A 16,264-nucleotide genomic window follows, 5' to 3' on the forward strand; every position below is an offset into this window, starting at 1 on the left:
AAGCAATTCCATTCGGCAGATTCCACGCAAGAATTTTCCAAAGGGATCTGTTGGACAAATGGTCAGGGTCGCATCTTCAGATGCACCTACGGATAACCCTGTCTCCAAGGACAAGGGTGTCTCTTCTGTGGTGGTTGCAGAGTCCTCATCTATTGGAGGGCCGCAGATTCGGCATACAGGATTGGATCCTGGTGACCACGGACGCCAGCCTGAGAGGCTGGGGAGCAGTCACACAAGGAAGAAACTTCCAGGGAGTATGGACGAGCCTGGAAACGTCTCTTCACATAAACATTCTGGAACTAAGAGCAATATACAATGCTCTAAGCCAGGCAGAACCTCTGCTTCAGGGAAAACCGGTGTTGATCCAGTCGGACAACATCACGGCAGTCGCCCATGTGAACAGACAGGGCGGCACAAGAAGCAGGAGTGCAATGGCAGAAGCTGCAAGGATTCTTCGCTGGGCAGAGAATCATGTGATAGCGCTATCAGCAGTGTTCATCCCGGGAGTGGACAACTGGGAAGCAGACTTCCTCAGCAGACACGATCTTCACCCGGGAGAGTGGGGACTTCATCCAGAAGTCTTCCACATGCTGGTAACCCGTTGGGAAAGACCAATGGTGGACATGATGGCGTCTCGCCTCAACAAAAAACTGGACAGGTATTGCGCCAGGTCAAGAGATCCGCAGGCAATAGCTGTGGACGCGCTGGTAACGCCTTGGGTGTACCAGTCGGTGTATGTGTTTCCTCCTCTGCCTCTCATACCAAAAGTATTGAGAATTATACGGCAAAGAGGCGTAAGAACGATACTAGTGGTTCCGGATTGGCCAAGAAGGACTTGGTACCCGGAACTTCAAGAGATGATCACGGAAGATCCGTGGCCTCTACCTCTAAGGAGGGACTTGCTTCAGCAGGGTCCCTGTCTGTTTCAAGACTTACCGCGGCTGCGTTTGACGGCATGGCGGTTGAACGCCGGATCCTAATGGAAAAAGGCATGCCGGAAGAAGTCATTCCTACTTTGATTAAAGCAAGGAAAGAAGTAACCGTGCAACATTATCACCGAATTTGGCGAAAATATGTTGCGTGGTGCGAAGATCGGAGTGCTCCGACGGAGGAATTTCAACTGGGTCGATTCCTACATTTCCTGCAATCAGGATTGTCTATGGGTCTCAAATTGGGATCTATTAAGGTTCAAATTTCGGCCCTGTCGATTTTCTTTCAAAAAGAATTGGCTTCAGTCCCTGAAGTCCAGACCTTTGTTAAGGGAGTGCTGCATATACAGCCTCCTGTGGTGCCTCCAGTGGCACCGTGGGATCTCAATGTAGTTTTGGATTTTCTAAAATCTCATTGGTTTGAACCACTAAATAAGGTGGATTTGAAATATCTCACTTGGACAGTGACCATGCTTCTAGCCCTGGCTTCTGCCAGGAGAGTGTCAGAATTGGCAGCTTTATCTTACAAAAGCCCATATCTGATTTTCCAATCGGACAGGGCGGAACTGCGGACTCGTCCGCATTTTCTCCCTAAGGTGGTGTCAGCATTTCATCTGAACCAGCCTATTGTAGTGCCTGCGGCTACAAGTGACTTGGAGGACTCCAAGTTACTGGACGTTGTCAGAGCATTAAAAATATATATTGCAAGAACAGCTGGAGTCAGAAAATCTGACTCGTTGTTTATATTGTATGCACCCAACAAGATGGGTGCTCCTGCGTCTAAGCAGACGATTGCTCGTTGGATCTGTAGCACAATCCAACTGGCACATTCTGTGGCAGGCCTGCCACAGCCTAAATCTGTTAAGGCCCACTCCACAAGGAAGGTGGGCTCATCTTGGGCGGCTGCCCGAGGGGTCTCGGCATTACAACTTTGCCGAGCAGCTACGTGGTCAGGGGAGAACACGTTTGTAAAATTTTACAAATTTGATACTCTGGCTAAGGAGGACCTGGAGTTCTCTCATTCGGTGCTGCAGAGTCATCCGCACTCTCCCGCCCGTTTGGGAGCTTTGGTATAATCCCCATGGTCCTTTCAGGAACCCCAGCATCCACTAGGACGATAGAGAAAATAAGATTTTACTTACCGATAATTCTATTTCTCGGAGTCCGTAGTGGATGCTGGGCGCCCATCCCAAGTGCGGATTATCTGCATAAATTGTACATAGTTATTGTTAACTTATTCGGGTTATTGTTGTAGGAAGCCATCTTTCAGAGGCTCCGCTGTTATCATACTGTTAACTGGGTTTAGATCACAAGTTGTACGGTGTGATTGGTGTGGCTGGTATGAGTCTTACCCGGGATTCAAAATCCTCCCTTATTGTGTACGCTCGTCCGGGCACAGTACCTAACTGGAGTCTGGAGGAGGGTCATAGGGGGAGGAGCCAGTGCACACCACCTGATCGGAAAAAGCTTTACTTTTTGTGCCCTGTCTCCTGCGGAGCCGCTATTCCCCATGGTCCTTTCAGGAACCCCAGCATCCACTACGGACTCCGAGAAATAGATTTATCGGTAAGTAAAATCTTATTTTAGTTTATCTGCCTGTAAGTCATAGTTGTCTGTATTTGGCTGTGAATGCAATGCATTATGGGAGATGTAGTTTCATAGACACCGACACGCAGTTACCATGAGCGTCCTTATCAATAGTTGTGTCCTACCGATTGTATGCAAGTTCCATCTGCTAGTGACATACGTTAGGGGGCCGCAATGAGGAGAAAGATACATGGAAAAGTTATCGTGTAATCACGTGATGCTGAGAAGCAAATGCAGCAAATTTGCATTTTGTAGCAGACATGGATCAGCCTTTAATTGGGGTTTCTGCCTTGTGAACCATTTCTCCCCCATACACATTGGGGGTAATTCAGAACTGCTCGCTCGCTAGCTGTTTTTTGCAGTCCTGCGTTCACATAGTCGCCGCCCACCGGGGAGTGTATTTTAGCTGTGCAAGTGTGCGATCACAGCCGCTGCGATTACTTCAGCCTGTCCGGCGTTTCAGACACCGCAATAACAACAGTGACCCCTACAGACAAAAGGAGACCACTACATTAATAAATTGCACTCAGGATGATCAAAATCTGAAACTGATCAGAACTTTTACTTTCCAATAAAATTAAACGTTCACTTCAAGTTAGGAAGTGTAATTTAATTCCTGTTTTAACCTTTTTCAATTTGTCTTTTGTTTTTACCCCCCTCTGTCTCACCCCACCTTTCCCCCGCCTGGCTCTGTTGTGATTCTGATAATCATTATTGTTCTGTTTCTCAGCCCACAGTTGCTGATTTTCATCAGGCGTTTGAAGTCGTTTTCGTTGATCCCCTGGGCATTGTGAATCTATGTGCGGACATGACGGCTGCCAAATACAGACAGGTGAGAGAGGGTGAACGCATGCTTCCGTGAGTGGATGACGTATGTAATCCCACAAAATAAAAACAAAGCAGAGAAAATGTTATTTCATAATCCTGTATGTTGCAATAAAGTGGTATCCATTGGATGTTGGTGTCTCTTCCCGGTTACCAGAGCACACAGGGGTACTGAAGCCGCAGAAAACCTGTATTTACAGGAGGGAAGTGTTACCAGTGGAGTCCACCAGGGATCTGTACTTGGACCAGTGCTTTTTAATATCTTCATTGGTGACATTGCAAATGGCATTAAAGGGAAAGCATGCCTTTTTGCAGATGACACAAAGTTATGCAACAGGGTAGACACACCAGGTGGGGTAAAACAAATGATTGAGGATCTAGGTAGACTGGAGGAATGGGTAAGAGTGCGGCAATTACAGTTTAATGCCAAAAAATGCAAAATCATGCGCTTGGGTCTCAAAAATCCAAAGGCTAAATATAGTATTAATGGCACTATACTGGGAACTACTGAGGAGGAAAGGGATCTAGGAGTCACTATTTCAGGTGACATAAAGGATAAATATAGTATTAATGGCACTATACTGGAAACTACTGAGGAGGAAAGGGATCTAGGAGTCACTATTTCAGGTGACATAAAGGATAAATATAGTATTAATGGCACTATACTGGAACTACTGAGGAGGAAAGGGATCTAGGAGTCACTATTTCAGGTGACATAAAGGATAAATATAGTATTAATGGCACTATACTGGGAACTACTGAGGAGGAAAGGGATCTAGGAGTCACTATTTCAGGTGACATAAAGGATAAATATAGTATTAATGGCACTATACTGGGTATTACTGAGGAGGAGAGGGATCTAGGAGTCACTATTTCAGGTGACATAAAGGATAAATATAGTATTAATGGCACTATACTGGAAACTACTGAGGAGGAAAGGGATCTAGGAGTCACTATTTCAGGTGACATAAAGGATAAATATAGTATTAATGGCACTATACTGGAAACTACTGAGGAGGAAAGGGATCTAGGAGTCACTATTTCAGGTGACATAAAGGATAAATATAGTATTAATGGCACTATACTGGAAACTACTGAGGAGGAAAGGGATCTAGGAGTCACTATCTCAGGTGACATAAAGGATACATATAGTATTAATGGCACTATACTGGGAACTACTGAGGAGGAAAGGGATCTAGGAGTCACTATTTCAGGTGACATAAAGGATAAATATAGTATTAATGGCACTATACTGGAAACTACTGAGGAGGAAAGGGATCTAGGAGTCACTATTTCAGGTGACATAAAGGATAAATATAGTATTAATGGCTCTATACTGGAAACTACTGAGGAGGAAAGGGATCTAGGAGTCACTATTTCAGGTGACATAAAGGATAAATATAGTATTAATGGCACTATACTGGGAACTACTGAGGAGGAAAAGGATCTAGGAGTCACTATTTCAGGTGACATAAAGGATAAATATAGTATTAATGACACTATACTGGAAACTACTGAGGAGGAAAGGGATCTAGGAGTCACTATTTCAGGTGACATAAAGGATAAATATAGTATTAATGGCGCTATACTGGAAACTACTGAGGAGGAAAGAGATCTAGGAGTCTCTATTTCAGGTGACATAAAGGATAAATATAGTATTAATGGCACTATACTGGGAACTACTGAGGAGGAAAGGGATCTAGGAGTCACTATTTCAGGTGACATAAAGGATAAATATAGTATTAATGGCGCTATACTGGAAACTACTGAGGAGGAAAGGGATCTAGGAGTCACTATTTCAGGTGACATAAAGGATAAATATAGTATTAATGGCACTATACTGGGAACTACTGAGAAGGAAAGGGATCTAGGAGTCACTATTTCAGGTGACATAAAGGATAAATATAGTATTAATGGCACTATACTGGGTACTACTGAGGAGGAAAGGGATCTAGGAGTCACTATTTCAGGTGACATAAAGGCTAAATATAGTATTAATGGCGCTATACTGGAAACTACTGAGGAGGAAAGGGATCTAGGAGTCACTATTTCAGGTGACATAAAGGATAAATATAGTATTAATGGCACTATACTGGAAACTACTGAGGAGGAAAGGGATCTAGGAGTCTCTATTTCAGGTGACATAAAGGATAAATATAGTATTAATGGCACTATACTGGAAACTACTGAGGAGGAAAGGGATCTAGGAGTCTCTATTTCAGGTGACATAAAGGATAAATATAGTATTACTGGCACTATACTGGAAACTACTGAGGAGGAAAGGGATCTAGGAGTCTCTATTTCAGGTGACATAAAGGATAAATATAGTATTAATGGCACTATACTGGGAACTACTGAGGAGGAAAGGGATCTAGGAGTCACTATTTCAGGTGACATAAAGGATAAATATAGTATTAATGGCACTATACTGGGTACTACTGAGGAGGAAAGGGATCTAGGAGTCACTATTTCAGGTGACATAAAGGCTAAATATAGTATTAATGGCGCTATACTGGAAACTACTGAGGAGGAAAGGGATCTAGGAGTCACTATTTCAGGTGACATAAAGGATAAATATAGTATTAATGGCGCTATACTGGGAACTACTGAGGAGGAAAGGGATCTAGGAGTCACTATTTCAGGTGACATAAAGGATAAATATAGTATTAATGGCACTATACTGGAAACTACTGAGGAGGAAAGGGATCTAGGAGTCACTATTTCAGGTGACATAAAGGATAAATATAGTATTAATGGCACTATACTGGAAACTACTGAGGAGGAAAGGGATCTAGGAGTCACTATCTCAGGTGACATAAAGGAAAAATATAGTATTAATGGCACTATACTGGAACTACTGAGGAGGAAAGGGATCTAGGAGTCACTATTTCAGGTGACATAAAGGATAAATATAGTATTAATGGCTCTATACTGGTAACTACTGAGGAGGAAAGGGATTTAGGAGTCACTATTTCAGGTGACATAAAGGATAAATATAGTATTACTGGCACTATACTGGAAACTACTGAGGAGGAAAGGGATCTAGGAGTCTCTATTTCAGGTGACATAAAGGATAAATATAGTATTAATGGCACTATACTGGGAACTACTGAGGAGGAAAGGGATCTAGGAGTCACTATTTCAGGTGACATAAAGGATAAATATAGTATTAATGGCACTATACTGGAAACTACTGAGGAGGAAAGGGATCTAGGAGTCTCTATTTCAGGTGACATAAAGGATAAATATAGTATTAATGGCACTATACTGGAAACTACTGAGGAGGAGAGGGATCTAGGAGTCTCTATTTCAGGTGACATAAAGGATAAATATAGTATTAATGGCACTATACTGGAAACTACTGAGGAGGAGAGGGATCTAGGAGTCTCTATTTCAGGTGACATAAAGGATAAATATAGTATTAATGGCACTATACTGGGAACTACTGAGGAGGAAAGGGATCTAGGAGTCACTATTTCAGGTGACATAAAGGATAAATATAGTATTAATGGCACTATACTGGAAACTACTGAGGAGGAAAGGGATCTAGGAGTCACTATTTAAGGTGACATAAAGGATAAATATAGTATTAATGGCACTATACTGGGGACTACTGAGGAGGAAAGGGATCTAGGAGTCACTATTTCAGGTGACACAGTGATCGCGCTGAGACCAAAAAAAAGTGGGTCCCAGGGACCCCTCACTTTTAAAAATTGGGGTCCTACCTGTCCTTTTCTGGGTCCCATCGGAATGAAGGTTTTAATTAGTCTTATTAATGATTCAAATATAAAAACACAAACTTGATTTGGACACTACAAAAGGGGTGCAAGGGGGAGGATGGGGTGACGATGCTGCTGGGCTGTGTAGCATACAGGACACCCCGCACTTTAGATGTAATTAGACATTTTGGTGACCTTGTGGCAGAAAGAGAATTGGTTCTCCCGCACCGACATTGAAAACAGCGACAGTGCGCGCCAAAGGCGCGCTGGAATTTTTTAGGGGCCTAGCTTTGTGGGGAAGGGGCGTGGTCACATAACAGTACCAATTCACATTATTACACACAGTAGTGCCGCTTATACACATTGCACCAGGTAGAACCTCCTATACACACTGAGCCAAGGAGAGCACGTTATACACATTGCGCCAGGCAGAGCACGTTATACACATTGCGCCACACGTTGCACCAGGTAGAGCACGTTATACATATTGCACCAGGTAGAGCACGTTATACATATTGCGCCAGGTAGAGCACGTTATACACATTGCGCCAGGCAGAGCACGTTATTCACATTGCGCCACACATTGCACCAGGTAGAGCACGTTATACATATTGCACCAGGTAGAGCACGTTATACACATTGCACCAGGTAGAGCACGTTATACACATTGCGCCACACATTGCACCAGGTAGAGCACGTTATACATATTGCGCCAGGTAGAGCACGTTATACACATTGCGCCAGGCAGAGCACGTTATTCACATTGCGCCAGGTAGAGCACTTAACAATTATATGATTAAAAAACAGGACAACATTATTAAATACATTTTCTATATGTAATGGGTTTATGGTGCCGCTATAATAGAGCCCCAGACTGGATTTAGACACTACAAAAGTGTTGTGGGGGAGGGAGGGTGACAATGCTGCTGGGCTGTTATCATATCGGAAGTATGCATTCAGGATCCTGGCTGTCGGGATCCCAGCAGCGTAATACCGATGCCGGAATCCTGACAGCCGCCAGAATACCAACGCTGGCATCCCGAGGAGATCAGGATCCCGGCAACGATATCCTGACAGTCAGGATCCTGAAGGGAAGTATGCAATGCCGCCACTGGTTTAGCGTGCGGGTGGGAAGGGAGGGGGGGGGTTAGGATATGGTGCTTGGGGAGGGTTAGGGATAGGCTGCAGAGAGGGGGTATAAGTGTTAGGCACTAAGGGGGTGGGTTAGGTTTAGGCTGCGGGAAACGGAGGGTTAGGGGTGGGAGGTTAGGGTACCCTCTGCACTCGTCACTCTTGTCGGCTTTGCTGCAATCGGGATGCTGGTGTCGGTATACTAAATGCCAACATCCTGACCGACGACTTCGGACACTTGGTACAACCAATGGATTTGAGTCATTCTGCCTGTAATTTATGTGCTGACTGATCAACTTCAGTGACACTCACTGTGCTGGCGGCCTTTACAGTAACCAGCGGCAACCAGCAGTAACCAACAGCAACCAGCAGTAACCAACAAAGGCATCCAGAACAGTGTCACTGAAGTTGATCAGTCAGCACATAAATTACAGGCAGCATGACTCGAATCCAGTGGTTGTATCAAGGGTCCTGTATGCTGCACAGCCCAGCAGCACTGTCACCCTCTCGCCTCACCCCCACTCCATACCACAAAAATGTTGCGTTTAACACCTGTTTGCCGGCGCCATGCAGCCCCCATCTCCGCCATCCCACCGATATGAACAGCCCCCCAGCCGCCACCGCAAGTCCAGCTCACCCTTCCGCACAGCACGCACAGACGCGGTCACCGGCGTTCAACTTCCCCGCAGCACAGTGTGTAGCGCGCCGCAGAGCCGTCCTTGCTCTCTGTCCGGCTCCCGTGAAGCTGCAGCGGGTGATCGGCGGGAAGGGGAGGGGGGGGGGGGCGTCCTCACTGTCTGTCCGGCTCCCGTGAAGCTACAGCGGGTGATCGGCGGGGGGCGTCCTCACTCTCTGTCCGGCTCCCTTGAAGCTGCAGCAGGTGATCGGGGGGGGGGGGGGGGGGGGGGGGGGGGAGCCGTCCTCACTCTCTGTCCGGGGGGAAGGGGGGGGCGGCCCGCGCCGCCACAAGAGGACTTAAACAAGATGAACAGCTTCAGCGGAGCGCGTCCCCGGGGACCCACACAGTTTAGAAAAGTGAGTCCCCGGACCACAGATCAGGGTAAAATATGCGCTATAGCGCGTATTTGCGAACACTGTGACATAAAGAATAAACATAGTATTAATGGCACTATACTGGAACTACTGAGGAGGAAAGGGATCTAGGAGTCACTATTTCAGGTGACATAAAGGATAAATATAGTATTAATGGCTCTATACTGGTAACTACTGAGGAGGAAAGGGATCTAGAAGTCACTATTTCAGGTGACACAAAGGATAAATATAGTATTAATGGCACTATACTGGGAACTACTGAGAAGGAAAGGGATCTAGGAGTCACTATTTCAGGTGACATAAAGGATAAAAGGATAAATATAGTATTAATGGCATTATACTGGGAACTACTGAGGAGGAAAGGGATCTAGAAGTCACTATTTCGGGTGACATAAAGGCTAAATATAGTATTAATGGCGCTATACTGGAAACTACTGAGGAGGAAAGGGATCTAGGAGTCTCTATTTCAGGTGACATAAAGGATAAATATAGTATTAATGGCACTATACTGGAAACTACTGAGGAGGAAAGGGATCTAGGAGTCACTATTTCAGGTGACACAAAGGATAAATATAGTATTAATGGCACTATACTGGGAACTACTGAGAAGGAAAGGGATCTAGGAGTCACTATTTCAGGTGACATAAAGGATAAATATAGTATTAATGGCACTATACTGGGTACTACTGAGGAGGAAAGGGATCTAGGAGTCACTATTTCAGGTGACATAAAGAATAAACATAGTATTAATGGCACTATACTGGAAACTACTGAGGAGGAAAGGGATCTAGGAGTCACTATTTCAGGTGACATAAAGGATAAATATAGTATTAATGGCACTATACTGGGAACTACTGAGAAGGAAAGGGATCTAGGAGTCACTATTTCAGGTGACATAAAGGATAAATATAGTATTATTGGCACTATACTGGGTACTACTGAGGAGGAAAGGGATCTAGGAGTCACTATTTCAGGTGACATAAAGGCTAAATATAGTATTAATGGCGCTATACTGGAAACTACTGAGGAGGAAAGGGATCTAGGAGTCACTATTTCAGGTGACATAAAGGATAAATATAGTATTAATGGCGCTATACTGGGAACTACTGAGGAGGAAAGGGATCTAGGAGTCACTATTTCAGGTGACATAAAGGATAAATATACTATTAATGGCACTATACTGGAAACTACTGAGGAGGAAAGGGATCTAGGAGTCACTATCTCAGGTGACATAAAGGATAAATATAGTATTACTGGCACTATACTGGAACTACTGAGGAGGAAAGGGATCTAGGAGTCACTATCTCAGGTGACATAAATGATAAATATAGTAGTAATGGCACTATACTGGGAACTACTGAGGAGGAAAGGGATCTAGGAGTCACTATCTCAGGTGACATAAAGGATAAATATAGTATTAATGGCACTATACTGGAACTACTGAGGAGGAAAGGGATCTAGGAGTCACTATTTCAGGTGACATAAAGGATAAATATAGTATTAATGGCACTATACTGGGAACTACTGAGAAGGAAAGGGATCTAGGAGTCACTATTTCAGGTGACATAAAGGATAAATATAGTATTATTGGCACTATACTGGGTACTACTGAGGAGGAAAGGGATCTAGGAGTCACTATTTCAGGTGACATAAAGGCTAAATATAGTATTAATGGCGCTATACTGGAAACTACTGAGGAGGAAAGGGATCTAGGAGTCACTATTTCAGGTGACATAAAGGATAAATATAGTATTAATGGCGCTATACTGGGAACTACTGAGGAGGAAAGGGATCTAGGAGTCACTATTTCAGGTGACATAAAGGATAAATATACTATTAATGGCACTATACTGGAAACTACTGAGGAGGAAAGGGATCTAGGAGTCACTATCTCAGGTGACATAAAGGATAAATATAGTATTACTGGCACTATACTGGAACTACTGAGGAGGAAAGGGATCTAGGAGTCACTATCTCAGGTGACATAAATGATAAATATAGTAGTAATGGCACTATACTGGGAACTACTGAGGAGGAAAGGGATCTAGGAGTCACTATCTCAGGTGACATAAAGGATAAATATAGTATTAATGGCACTATACTGGAACTACTGAGGAGGAAAGGGATCTAGGAGTCACTATTTCAGGTGACATAAAGGATAAATATAGTATTAATGGCACTATACTGGGTACTACTGAGGAGGAAAGGGATCTAGGAGTCACTATTTCAGGTGACATAAAGAATAAACATAGTATTAATGGCACTATACTGGAAACTACTGAGGAGGAAAGGGATCTAGGAGTCACTATTTCAGGTGACATAAAGGATAAATATAGTATTAATGGCACTATACTGGGAACTACTGAGAAGGAAAGGGATCTAGGAGTCACTATTTCAGGTGACATAAAGGATAAATATAGTATTATTGGCACTATACTGGGTACTACTGAGGAGGAAAGGGATCTAGGAGTCACTATTTCAGGTGACATAAAGGCTAAATATAGTATTAATGGCGCTATACTGGAAACTACTGAGGAGGAAAGGGATCTAGGAGTCACTATTTCAGGTGACATAAAGGATAAATATAGTATTAATGGCGCTATACTGGGAACTACTGAGGAGGAAAGGGATCTAGGAGTCACTATTTCAGGTGACATAAAGGATAAATATACTATTAATGGCACTATACTGGAAACTACTGAGGAGGAAAGGGATCTAGGAGTCACTATCTCAGGTGACATAAAGGATAAATATAGTATTACTGGCACTATACTGGAACTACTGAGGAGGAAAGGGATCTAGGAGTCACTATCTCAGGTGACATAAATGATAAATATAGTAGTAATGGCACTATACTGGGAACTACTGAGGAGGAAAGGGATCTAGGAGTCACTATCTCAGGTGACATAAAGGATAAATATAGTATTAATGGCACTATACTGGAACTACTGAGGAGGAAAGGGATCTAGGAGTCACTATTTCAGGTGACATAAAGGATAAATATAGTATTAATGGCACTATACTGGGAACTACTGAGGAGGAAAGGGATCTAGGAGTCACTATCTCAGGTGACATAAAGGATAAATATAGTATTAATGGCACTATACTGGAAACTTCTGAGGAGGAAAGGGATCTAGGAGTCACTATTTCAGGTGACATAAAGGATAAATATAGTATTACTGGCACTATACTGGAAACTTCTGAGGAGGAAAGGGATCTAGGAGTCACTATTTCAGGTGACATAAAGGCTAAATATAGTATTAATGGCACTATACTGGAAACTACTGAGGAGGAAAGGGATCTAGGAGTCACTATCTCAGGTGACATAAAGGCTAAATATAGTATTAATGGCGCTATACTGGAGACTACTGAGGAGGAAAGGGATCTAGGAGTCACTTTCAGGTGACATAAAGGATAAATATAGTATTAATGGCATTATACTGGAAACTACTGAGGAGGAAAGGGATCTAGGAGTCTCTATTTCAGGTGACATAAAGGATAAATATAGTATTAATGGCACTATACTGGAAACTACTGAGGAGGAAAGGGATCTAGGAGTCACTATTTCAGGTGACATAAAGGATAAATATACTATTAATGGCACTATACTGGAAACTACTGAGGAGGAAAGGGATCTAGGAGTCACTATCTCAGGTGACATAAAGGATAAATATAGTATTACTGGCACTATACTGGAACTACTGAGGAGGAAAGGGATCTAGGAGTCACTATCTCAGGTGACATAAATGATAAATATAGTATTAATGGCATTATACTGGAAACTACTGAGGAGAAAAGGGATCTAGGAGTCACCATTTCAGGTGACATAAAGGATAAATATAGTATTAATGGCACTATACTGGAACTACTGAGGAGGAAAGGGATCTAGGAGTCACTATTTCAGGTGACATAAAGGATAAATATAGTATTAATGGCGCTATACTGGAAACTACTGAGGAGGAAAGGGATCTAGGAGTCACCATTTCAGGTGACATAAAGGATAAATATAGTATTAATGGCACTATACTGGAACTACTGAGGAGGAAAGGGATCTAGGAGTCACTATTTCAGGTGACATAAAGGATAAATATAGTATTAATGGCGCTATACTGGAAACTACTGAGGAGGAAAGGGATCTAGGAGTCACTATTTCAGGTGACATAAAGGATAAATATAGTATTAATGGCACTATACTGGGAACTACTGAGGAGGAAAGGGATCTAGGAGTCACTATCTCAGGTGACATAAAGGATATATATAGTATTAATGGCACTATACTGGAAACTACTGAGGAGGAAAGGGATCTGGGAGTCACTATTTCAGGTGACATAAAGGATAAATATAGTATTAATGGCATTATACTGGAAACTACTGAGGAGGAAAGGGATCTAGGAGTCTCTATTTCAGGTGACATAAAGGATAAATATAGTATTAATGGCATTATACTGGAAACTACTGAGGAGGAAAGGGATCTAGGAGTCACTATTTCAGGTGACATAAAGGATAAATATAGTATTAATGGCACTATACTGGGAACTACTGAGGAGGAAAGGGATCTAGGAGTCACTATCTCAGGTGACATAAAGGATATATATAGTATTAATGGCACTATACTGGAAACTACTGAGGAGGAAAGGGATCTGGGAGTCACTATTTCAGGTGACATAAAGGATAAATATAGTATTAATGGCATTATACTGGAAACTACTGAGAAGGAAAGGGATCTAGGAGTCTCTATTTCAGGTGACATAAAGGATAAATATAGTATTAATGGCACTATACTGGAAACTACTGAGGAGGAAAGGGATCTAGGAGTCACTATTTCAGGTGACATAAAGGATAAATATAGTATTAATGGCACTATACTGGGAACTACTGAGAAGGAAAGGGATCTAGGAGTCACTATTTCAGGTGACATAAAGGATAAATATAGTATTAATGGCACTATACTGGGTACTACTGAGGAGGAAAGGGATCTTAGAGTCACTATTTCAGGTGACATAAAGGATAAATATAGTATTAATGGCACTATACTGGGTACTACTGAGGAGGAAAGGGATCTAGAAGTCACTATTTCAGGTGACATAAAGGCTAAATATAGTATTAATGGCGCTATACTGGAAACTACTGAGGAGGAAAGGGATCTAGGAGTCTCTATTTCAGGTGACATAAAGGATAAATATAGTATTAATGGCGCTATACTGGAAACTACTGAGGAGGAAAGGGATCTAGGAGTCACTATTTCAGGTGACATAAAGGATAAATATAGTATTAATGGCACTATACTGGGAACTACTGAGAAGGAAAGGGATCTAGGAGTCACTATTTCAGGTGACATAAAGGATAAATATAGTATTAATGGCACTATACTGGGTACTACTGAGGAGGAAAGGGATCTAGGAGTCACTATTTCAGGTGACATAAAGAATAAACATAGTATTAATGGCACTATACTGGAAACTACTGAGGAGGAAAGGGATCTAGGAGTCACTATTTCAGGTGACATAAAGGATAAATATAGTATTAATGGCACTATACTGGGAACTACTGAGAAGGAAAGGGATCTAGGAGTCACTATTTCAGGTGACATAAAGGATAAATATAGTATTATTGGCACTATACTGGGTACTACTGAGGAGGAAAGGGATCTAGGAGTCACTATTTCAGGTGACATAAAGGCTAAATATAGTATTAATGGCGCTATACTGGAAACTACTGAGGAGGAAAGGGATCTAGGAGTCACTATTTCAGGTGACATAAAGGATAAATATAGTATTAATGGCGCTATACTGGGAACTACTGAGGAGGAAAGGGATCTAGGAGTCACTATTTCAGGTGACATAAAGGATAAATATACTATTAATGGCACTATACTGGAAACTACTGAGGAGGAAAGGGATCTAGGAGTCACTATCTCAGGTGACATAAAGGATAAATATAGTATTACTGGCACTATACTGGAACTACTGAGGAGGAAAGGGATCTAGGAGTCACTATCTCAGGTGACATAAATGATAAATATAGTATTAATGGCATTATACTGGAAACTACTGAGGAGAAAAGGGATCTAGGAGTCACCATTTCAGGTGACATAAAGGATAAATATAGTATTAATGGCACTATACTGGAACTACTGAGGAGGAAAGGGATCTAGGAGTCACTATTTCAGGTGACATAAAGGATAAATATAGTATTAATGGCGCTATACTGGAAACTACTGAGGAGGAAAGGGATCTAGGAGTCACTATTTCAGGTGACATAAAGGATAAATATAGTATTAATGGCACTATACTGGGAACTACTGAGGAGGAAAGGGATCTAGGAGTCACTATCTCAGGTGACATAAAGGATATATATAGTATTAATGGCACTATACTGGAAACTACTGAGGAGGAAAGGGATCTAGGAGTCACTATTTCAGGTGACATAAAGGATAAATATAGTATTAATGGCGCTATACTGGGAACTACTGAGGAGGAAAGGGATCTAGGAGTCACTATTTCAGGTGACATAAAGGATAAATATAGTATTAATGGCACTATACTGGAAACTACTGAGGAGGAAAGGGATCTAGGAGTCACTATTTCAGGTGACATAAAGGATAAATATAGTAATAATGGTGCTATACTGGAAACTACTGAGGAGGAAAGGGATCTAGGAGTCTCTATTTCAGGTGACATAAAGGATAAATATAGTATTAATGGCATTATACTGGAAACTACTGAGGAGGAAAGGGATCTGGGAGTCACTATTTCAGGTGACATAAAGGATAAATATAGTATTAATGGCATTATACTGGAAACTACTGAGGAGGAAAGGGATCTAGGAGTCTCTATTTCAGGTGACATAAAGGATAAATATAGTATTAATGGCACTATACTGGAAACTACTGAGGAGGAAAGGGATCTAGGAGTCACTATCTCAGGTGACATAAAGGATAAATATAGTATTAATGGCACTATACTGGAAACTTCTGAGGAGGAAAGGGATCTAGGAGTCACTATTTCAGGTGACATAAAG

The 16,264-nt window shown here is 42.2% G+C and overlaps 1 protein-coding gene across 2 annotated transcripts in view; it reads left to right on the forward strand.

The window, feature by feature from the left end:
* Positions 1-16,264, forward strand: part of NOL6 (nucleolar protein 6) — a 119,372-nt gene that overhangs the window by 17,728 nt on the left and 85,380 nt on the right. For both annotated transcript variants that reach the window (XM_063957965.1, XM_063957955.1), the window contains exon 10: positions 3,247-3,348. In XM_063957965.1, the coding sequence (XP_063814035.1) occupies positions 3,247-3,348 (102 nt within the window). The remainder of the gene's footprint in view (positions 1-3,246; positions 3,349-16,264) is intronic.

Source organism: Pseudophryne corroboree, chromosome 1, assembly GCF_028390025.1.
Source record: "Pseudophryne corroboree isolate aPseCor3 chromosome 1, aPseCor3.hap2, whole genome shotgun sequence".
In the NCBI taxonomy this organism is placed as follows: domain Eukaryota; kingdom Metazoa; phylum Chordata; class Amphibia; order Anura; family Myobatrachidae; genus Pseudophryne; species Pseudophryne corroboree.